The 8,980-nt window shown below is 31.0% G+C and overlaps 2 protein-coding genes across 2 annotated transcripts; one reads left to right on the forward strand and one right to left on the reverse strand.

The window, feature by feature from the left end:
* Positions 1 to 621: 621 nt before the first annotated feature.
* On the reverse strand, positions 622 to 4,447 carry LOC132803646 (uncharacterized). Its single transcript, XM_060816953.1, has 3 exons — positions 3,857 to 4,447; positions 2,875 to 2,938; positions 622 to 1,345 (listed from the first exon to the last, which is right to left on the reverse strand). The coding sequence occupies exons 1-3, from the start codon at positions 4,384 to 4,386 to the stop codon at positions 863 to 865; spliced, it is 1,077 nt and encodes a 358-aa protein (XP_060672936.1). The 5' UTR covers positions 4,387 to 4,447; the 3' UTR covers positions 622 to 862.
* Positions 4,448 to 4,663: 216 nt separating this feature from the next.
* On the forward strand, positions 4,664 to 5,347 carry LOC132803768 (uncharacterized). The gene has a single exon (XM_060817281.1). It carries the CDS (start codon positions 4,664 to 4,666, stop codon positions 5,345 to 5,347), a length of 684 nt encoding a protein of 227 aa, XP_060673264.1.
* The last annotated feature ends 3,633 nt before the right edge of the window (positions 5,348 to 8,980 follow it).

Below are 8,980 nucleotides of genomic sequence, written 5' to 3' on the forward strand. Positions count from 1 at the left end.
AAGCCTTTCTAACGATGTTTTTTTGCCTAGTTTGCAAATCCATGGGTTATTCAACGCTGAAGGAGGATACACAAACTTTAATCATTGATTTTTTGCATCAACATACGCCATATTCCTACATCTAAGGTTTTGCTTTATCTTGTGGTTTACCAGACTCATTAATCCTTAAGTCTTACGAATAGTTGCAGCATAGAATGACTTGTATGTAGGACCCATATGCAATATGACAATTTAGTTGTCTATCTTTCCGAATTCACTTGTTCATATTATTAGTTTTCATTTTCTACAAGTAAAAAATTAAGTTTTGTTATTTCTCATCATTAGTGGGATCTATTGTTAACATAACAACTGATAATTGATTGCATTTAATTATATTTCGACCTTTAAAACTGAAAAATCTAATATAAGAAAATGAACCTTTGCTAGAAAATGAACCTTTTAGGATAGTCAACTAAATTGTATAGATTTGATTAACAATAATCACTAATAATGATAAAGTAACATTTTTTTTAAAGGAAAAAAATATTAAATGGAGCGAATTGCCAATTGTAGTGTGAGGATGAGTGTCAATCCAGTTGTGATAATTATAGCAAAACTCTATAAGTAATAGAACAAGTAAAATAAATAAAACTAATTAAAATGGCTATTAAGTACTCAACAAACACGGGATAGTACAAACCAGGAGAAAAGTAAATATAATTATGAACGTGTACATGCAATTCTCATAAGTGAGACTATTATTACGAACCCATTAAATTTATTTATTTATGTTTGGGGGAGGACGGCGGGGGTGGGTGGGTGTGTGTGTTGTGTGGGTGGGTGGGTGGGGCGAGTAATAGGTTGTTTTGTTTAGTACATATGATTATATGTGGGCAATTTGTTTGGCCAAATCCTTGCCATTAGGCATGGGGGCTACGTAGAATATTAAGCCATCAGTAGGAAGGACGGCTTCCCCTCCGGAGCCGAAAATCAGATCAAACAAAAGGCCAGCAGCAGCTCCGAAAATAAAACCTCCCACAACTCCTCCAGCAATTCCAAGCGCAGCAACGAACAATGTAGTTGCTTGAACGCCTACTAATTGGGTTGCCGCTGCAGCTCCCACAATCTTTCCTAGCGTTGCACCTCCTTTTTTTGCTGCTTGCACCATGGCCTCTCGTGTTGCCGTTTGGATTGGCTGGTCCGATGAATATATGTCCCAAATTATGATTCCTACTTTCATCAGGAACATGCCTTTTTGACCATAATCCTTAATGCTCCGAGTATCTTTCCCATATGATAGAGCCTTTAAGCCTTTGTCATCCAGTACTCTTAGCCTACCCGATGCCTCGATTATTGCATCATACACCTGTTTATCATTTATATACGAGAAATTGAGACCGTTGCATTCTGAACTTTATTTATATCTTAAAAAAAATTTTATAATAATTTTCAATATCATCATACTCCATATTTTATCAAAACTGATACTTCGTATCCTAAAAAAATTTTATAATAATTTGCCTTTCGAATTTTCATTTTATTTGCACCCATCGTCCATCTATTAAAAATTCAAACCTTATGTGTGCATCTCATGATGCATTTTGTCAGGATAAGTAAGGTCATTTCACTTCCTCTCACATCTCTCTCTCTCTCTCACTCCTTTCTCTCCAACAAAGCCGTGCAAAAACGTTCATTCTCTTTCTTTATTATATCTCCAAAACTTGCTAAACTATTCATTCACATAAGCTTTGAGATTTTGAGGAGTAGAAACAAAAGGCAATCTCTCTCTTTGATCAGCGTGTAATTTGGGTTCTCTTTCATAAGAAAAGAGAGGTAAAAATGTACGAATACTTATGAGGTTTTTTTGTAAGAACTTGGGAAAGAAACAAAAGTGTTTCTTTGGATACGCAAAGGGTTTGTTTGTTTGAAGTGATTTGGATGTCGGAAATTTTGCAAGAGAAAGTTGAAGGAGAGTGGGATAAGGAGAGATAACGGATATACAAATAATCCACAGCCAAAAGCCAAAATTAGCAGAAGTAGAGGGGAACAAATAAAGAATTACTTTCGTATAAAGACTATAAGGCCCTTAGTAAGTGGAAGAAACACTTTAATTTCTTTTTTTTTATTTTCTAACAAAAAACAAAAGCAGAATTTCAATCGAAAAAAAGGAAAAAAAGAAAAAAACCAAAAGCAGAAAGGTAAGAAAAATTGCAAAAATCTCAGATATCATCGTCCCTACCAAAATCCTTTATCTTTGACTATTTTGCTGTAACAATGGTGAAGAACTAATAGGCATTTTAGATATTGTAATTTTAATTTAGGATCAAATGAAACACAATTTATAAAAGTAAATTCAACACATTTCACATCACTCACCGAAATTAGAACAGCCAAAAATTAAAAAATATTTGTAGATGATGCAGGCGTAAAAATAGTTATTGCAATGATTTTGAAACTCAAAAACTGAAAAGTGAAGGTTATTTGTTAAAAAAAATAAAATATATATATATATATATATATCTAGTGGGTAACAAGCACGTGTTCCACCCCACAATTCACATATGGGTTCTGTCTGGTCATTGATTAAGCGAAAAACCTTTTGTACATTAGGGGCGCATAGCCCTTTCTCGCATAGGATGTGGAATGTGGATGTATTATACCCGATATATTGAAGCTTCTTTTTATGGGTCCCACATTATATGAGAGAAAGTGTATGTAAACTCAATGAGCAGAAGCTTTTCTCTTATGAATTAAAATGAAAAATCTAAGTGCAATTGACCACATTAGTTGGTTTCCAACATAAACCCCATAATTTTATATATATATATTAATATTAATTTAGGAGATAGTTAAAAAAAATGATATATCTATGCAATTAGCAGTTTAATCATTCACCTCTAGCTTTTGTTCATCTTTCAAGTCCTTAAACGGTCCGGTAAACCCAAGCCTCGTCTGGTAACTGCATAGATCATATAACTCAAATATTAATATTTAATGAATATATGGTTTTGTATATATTAAAGTACCCTATTATATGTAATTGGAGGAATATCCAAGACAAATTCGTCGAGCAATCAAATTGTTCCTTGGAAAACACAGAGAAAACTTGAACTACACACTTACATTTTTTTTAAAAAAAAAAAAGTTAAACGATCAGACATATAAAAATTAATGCTATTGCGGCTACACCTCCGATATGTCTGGTATGCTATGAAAGAATGATATGAATAGGTAGGAAATACCATTCAGACACAATATGAGGTGGGATGAACATCAAATTAGCAGGTATATAATTGTCAGGAGGACTACCCATCCTACTAAGGAAGAAAAGAAGTTTTATCCATCTCTAAAAGTACACCCACTAGATTATTTGATGCATATAATCCCCCGGATAAAGAGGACTAATGCCTACTAAAATAAAGGGGTAAATGATGAAGACTGAAAAAACAATTTAAGGTGGAATTCTCCACAGAGAAACCACCCCACAGCCAAGTCACTAAGGTATCTCCTACCATTTTTTTTAATTTTATTTTTAGGTAAATAAGGCATTTCCTACTATAGATGTGGAGCTAGCTAAACTTGTAATTCCTGTAGCTGTCCAAAAGCTCATTTGATCTCGAGGTAGAACCTATCCTATAAAAGCTGTCATATAATCATTAATAATAAAATTACAACTCTGAGACACGGAACAAATTCCTTAGGGCTGCTATAACTTGCTTGATACAGATTAATTTTATATGTATAAGCATCCTGTAATCACCGGTAATGTCCTAAATTGGATCATGGACACCCATCATTGAAAAATTCTATATACATATATATATATATATATATATATATAATTAGAGATAGAAGTGGGTATATATAGTCACCTCACCTTCGGACTAGGTTGTCGAAGCCGATGCCGGAATTCCTGAGATATCTTGAGAATTCTTGTGAAGCATGAGTGTTGACACTCAACTTCATGTAGCTGATAACTTTTTGGTCGTATTGCTGAATTTGTTCCGTGAAATCAGCAACTTCAGTGGGATTTGAAGTGTCCAACCCATCCAGTGCTTGGAAAAGTTCCAGGTCATGCGCGATCAATTTGTCAAGGTAGGTCCTTCGCAGAGTGTAGTTCCTGATGAGCTGAAGTGCATTGTTGAGGCAGTTTTCTATATAACCAAGGATGAGACCAGAAATGGGACCTCGAATTTCGTCATCCTTATACTTACTCACCATTGCATTGCACTCATCTAGGACGGTATTGACGGATTCCTGATTAGAGTTGCACATCCTGAGGTATCCAAATTGCTTGTCTATGGACTCGAATATAATATTCTGTATGTTGTTAACTTCATGGTTGCGAATGAGTTGCGCAAGCATTCGGAGCTTCTCATCTTTCAGGAAAACAATTTCAGAGGCCATTGCAAGAAGCGAGGAAGAAAGAGCTTGATTAAGATTGGAAGGTCTCAAAGATGTTTGTTTGGGGATTGGGTTGAGTGAGTAAAGCCGTTCTCATTGCTCGGCATTTATAGGCGTGCCCATATTATTATTATTATTATTATTTATTTATTTATTTATTTTTTATTATTATTTTATGTTTTTTCTTTTTTGTGGACCAGAATTGCCATAATATTTTTTATATAAAAGGCTAATGACTTTTTTTGTGTAAAAAAAGTCTATTAACTTGATATAAAAGGCAATGCCGATAAACATGTTTAGCTGCATCCTTTTGGAACATATTTGGTGGATTCGAAATCGTGTCATGCATGGGAAAGACATTGAAAGCCTGGAATTTTCCATGCAGACAATCACCATCAGGTTTAACGAAATTAAAGACTCCATCTCGCATGATCTTATGGGCCGTCCAACCGTTTCATCCATTAATAGTAGACAAGGTTGGAGCAGACCGACAGTAGGAACATTCAAAATCAACACCGATGCTGCTTTGAGCAAACGAGGAAGCTGTCTGGCCATGGTTGTGAGAAATGCCGCAGGAAACATTCTCCACATCCGATCCTTCAAATCTGTGATTGATATTCCAGATGCGGCGGAGATGGAAGCTATTCTGAAGGCTTTGCAAGTGGCTTATAGTTACGGATGGAGTAATATTTGCTTAGAATCTGATGCTTCCGCTGTCATTGATTCCTTAGCTACCAAGAATAGAAAGGCTTTTCACTGGCAAGCTGAGCACCTTGCGAATCTTATATTTCAGTTGACTCATGTGTCTTTTGTCTGGACTGCGAGAGAAAACAATAGGTGTGCTCACCTAGTTGGGCAGTGGGCTAAGAAATTTAGTTTTTTTGGAGAGGTAGATTTATATTCCCTGCCTCCTTATTTTGTAAGTCTGTTGATTCAGGAAAGCGATCGTGGTGTAGCTACCTGAATCGGGGTTTGTCTGTTGATGACCATTTCTTTTGGTTTCTCAATGAATCCCAGTTTAAGTAAAAAATAAGTGATTATGTATCAAAATTAAATTTAGGTGATAAAGGAAAACAAGCCAAAATTCAAGTCCGTGTACTATAATTTACCTATAAGTTCACTGGGGCCGTTTGAGGATTTTCAAAGTTCCACAAGCAAACTGTAAAAAGTAGAACCATTCAAGGGTAAAATGTAATTGCACAAAATTAAATATTATTTTCTTGGCAAAGCGCGAAGACTAGCCTTTTATCAGTCAACACTTTCATGTACACTAATCAGATGCCTCAATTATTTTATCGTGGACCTAAAATTTATTAATAATCCCAACCTCACATGCTATCTTCAATCCAAATAAAAAGAAACAAATTATGGAATTCTAATTAAATTTATATTTCTCAATAAAATTTTAATATATCATTGACATTATACTTTATTATTTTTAAGTGTGATTCAAAATGCAAAATAAAAAATATCTGATTTTAAAAATATTAAATTGTCTTGATATAGGTGCAACAATATATATATAGACATATAAATAATATAATATATATATTATCCATTGGACATGATGATTTTAAAATCATGTCTTCTTATATTGGTTCTTTGATCGTATTCATATGTAGAATTAAAAATTAATTTAGTAATCAAACTATTAGTATAGTGATAAACTAAAATGATAGATTGGAAAATTGAACTTTATTAGAACATGTTAAATAATAAATATGTTTTTACATCTCAACAAAATAATTCAAAAATTATAAAAGAAAATCCTAATAGAAAAACTATCAAATCAATCTAATATGAATCTAATCATATATATATATACACAATTTTATTATAGAGAAAACTTATATACTGTATCGTGTGAGCATCCAATCATAAATTACTTTATTTTTTTTGTTTTTTCTTTCGTTTATGTAATTTTCAAGTGTTATTCATGTGTAAACATCATGGTCGACTGCTCACATGATAAAGTGGATAGGTTTTCACAGTATTAAAATCATATATTTAGACATGAGTGTGTGTCCGATTTTATTATAAAGAAGATGCGTCCACTTCATAATGTGAGTACCCAGCTATGGAATTTTTTTTTTTTCTTTTATGTAAATATCATGTTATTTAAATATATATACCAAAGTTTATGAGTTTAATAATGTTTATAATCAGGTGCTTATATTATGAAGTGGATGGGTCTTTTCTTTAGTAAACTTTTATATATATATATATATATATATTTATTAAAAAAATATACGGTGGACCGTCCGTACCACAACTTCAAGATTGATGAGATTTCTCATACGATAACAACGGACCCGGACTCCGTATTTATATATATATATGGACGTGAAATTGTTATTGGTTAAAACCCAAAATAACTATCAAACTGCTAATTACCACGTATATTAACCAAAGGATAGAATGGGCATACAACAAAATGTGACGAATGACAAAGACCTTCGAAAAATGGTTGTACTAACGACACCTCATGAGAACGTGCAAAACAGCTGGGCTGGCTTTTGTGAACAAGCCAAAAAATAAAAACATGCATTTATAAGTTTATAAAGAGACACACAAATTGGACCACGAGGAGACGTGTAAGTTTCAGCAAAAAGGGGAGACGTATAAGGACCATGACAATGATCATCCTGATAATTTTCAAATTTTTGATTTGAAGTGTTTTTGATAATTAATTAAAAAAAAAGATAAAAGTTAAAAGGGAATTACGTTTTTAACTTTTAAACTATATAACATTTTACACTTCATCTCCTATATCCAATATCCTAAGGACGCTCACATAAGGGTGCTTTCTGAATTATTATTATTATTATTATTAGATCCAATTATGAATTTGAGTAAATAAATTAGCAAATTAATTTTGTAAAATTAATCATATACAATTTATGTAATTCTGTTTATACTTTTATTTTTCCTTATTGATTTTAATATTTTATAATATGCACTATTAAAAATTATCGAATTACAAGAAAAAATTACAAAATTAAACTAAACTGACAAAAACTTTATAGTTAAAGGGGCCATGTGAGGGGCTTTATAATTCGGAGAGAGAAATGTAAAAGGTAGAATAACCGGTGTTCTAATACAATTAAAAAAATCACACAGCGGAATTAATGCGTAACCATATTTTTAACATTTAAACTATACAACTTTTTGCACTTTGTGCCTTATACTTTAAAGTTGCTTATTTCACATTTCTTCCTAAACTATTATTAATATATTATTTTTATCAATTAAGTCCAATCATGAATTGTGAAAGAAAAATTTGATAAAAAACAATTTTTGTAGCAGATGAATTTAAAATATACACAATATAAGTTTGTTTAGAAAGTTTATTTTTTTATTACTTTTACTATATGCATGACTAATTTTATTAAGTTATAACGAAAAGCTACATAACTGTACTAAACTAACAAAAACATAAATAGTTTAAGACGGTCATGTGAGGAGTTTTACAAGATAGAATAATTCTGAAGTAAAATATAGTTTAGTTCCTTTTGGTCCAATTATGTAAAATTTCCTTTTTAACTTAATAAATATATCTATATCTATTTATATACAATGATTATCTAGTTAGAATATTATAATTTTTATAAAGACATAACATAAATCAACTCAGTCAAATTAAAATGAAAATAACCGATTTACACTGATTAAACTGTATTGTAATTTTATGAAATCAATATATTTTCACTAAATTAGAACAGTATATATATATAATATAAAAATGACTTACTCTATTAGTGTGTGCACCCAATTATGAAATACTTTTTTTTTTTTTTGGCTTTTACCTAATTTTGAGTGCTATTCAAGTGTATATACATAAATTTTTGAGTATATACTTAAATTTATGAAAATCACATAAAAGATTAAAAAAAAACAATTTCATGATTGGATGGTCACTTTATGCAGTGGGTAGATTCTCTTTTTACCAAAATCATATTATCAGTAATGATTAAATAGATTACTTAGTTCATTTTTATGATTAATTACTTAGAGATAAAATCAATAAATCATATATAATAATAGTAATTTAAATTATTTTTTTATTTATATATTTTAGTACCAAAAACCTAATAAACAAAAATGAACCTATAATGAAACTCAATTAAATTCTTTTTTGGTGTTTATGTAGCATTGAATTTTTAAAAAAAAATTAAAAATTTTATACATCTCTTACTTAATCTCATTTAATTTTATGCTATATAAATTTTTTACTTCATAAAATAAACTAAGTCGCGTAGAATATTAAAACTCTACATGTTAGAATAGAGAAGACATGTTCGCTCTATAGTATGAGTGCCCTATATAATTTTTGTTATTTTTAATGTAATTTTCAAGTGTTATTTAGATATGTATATCCAAATTTACAAATATACATCAAAATTTATGGAAGTTGCATAGAAGAAAAAAAAAAATCCATACATACTTTACAAGGAAAAAAAAATTATGTTATTATTTCCAATCTTGTTTTGGATGATTGGATTTGTTCTGTCGTATACATTACAGGATACAACTATTCGCTTTAGTAGCACTCGCATACAGTAAAATGTTAAAATATCCAAACTGTTACTTGTAAAAA

Source organism: Ziziphus jujuba, chromosome 5 (genome assembly GCF_031755915.1).
Source record: "Ziziphus jujuba cultivar Dongzao chromosome 5, ASM3175591v1".
Classification (NCBI taxonomy): Eukaryota; Viridiplantae; Streptophyta; class Magnoliopsida; order Rosales; family Rhamnaceae; genus Ziziphus; species Ziziphus jujuba.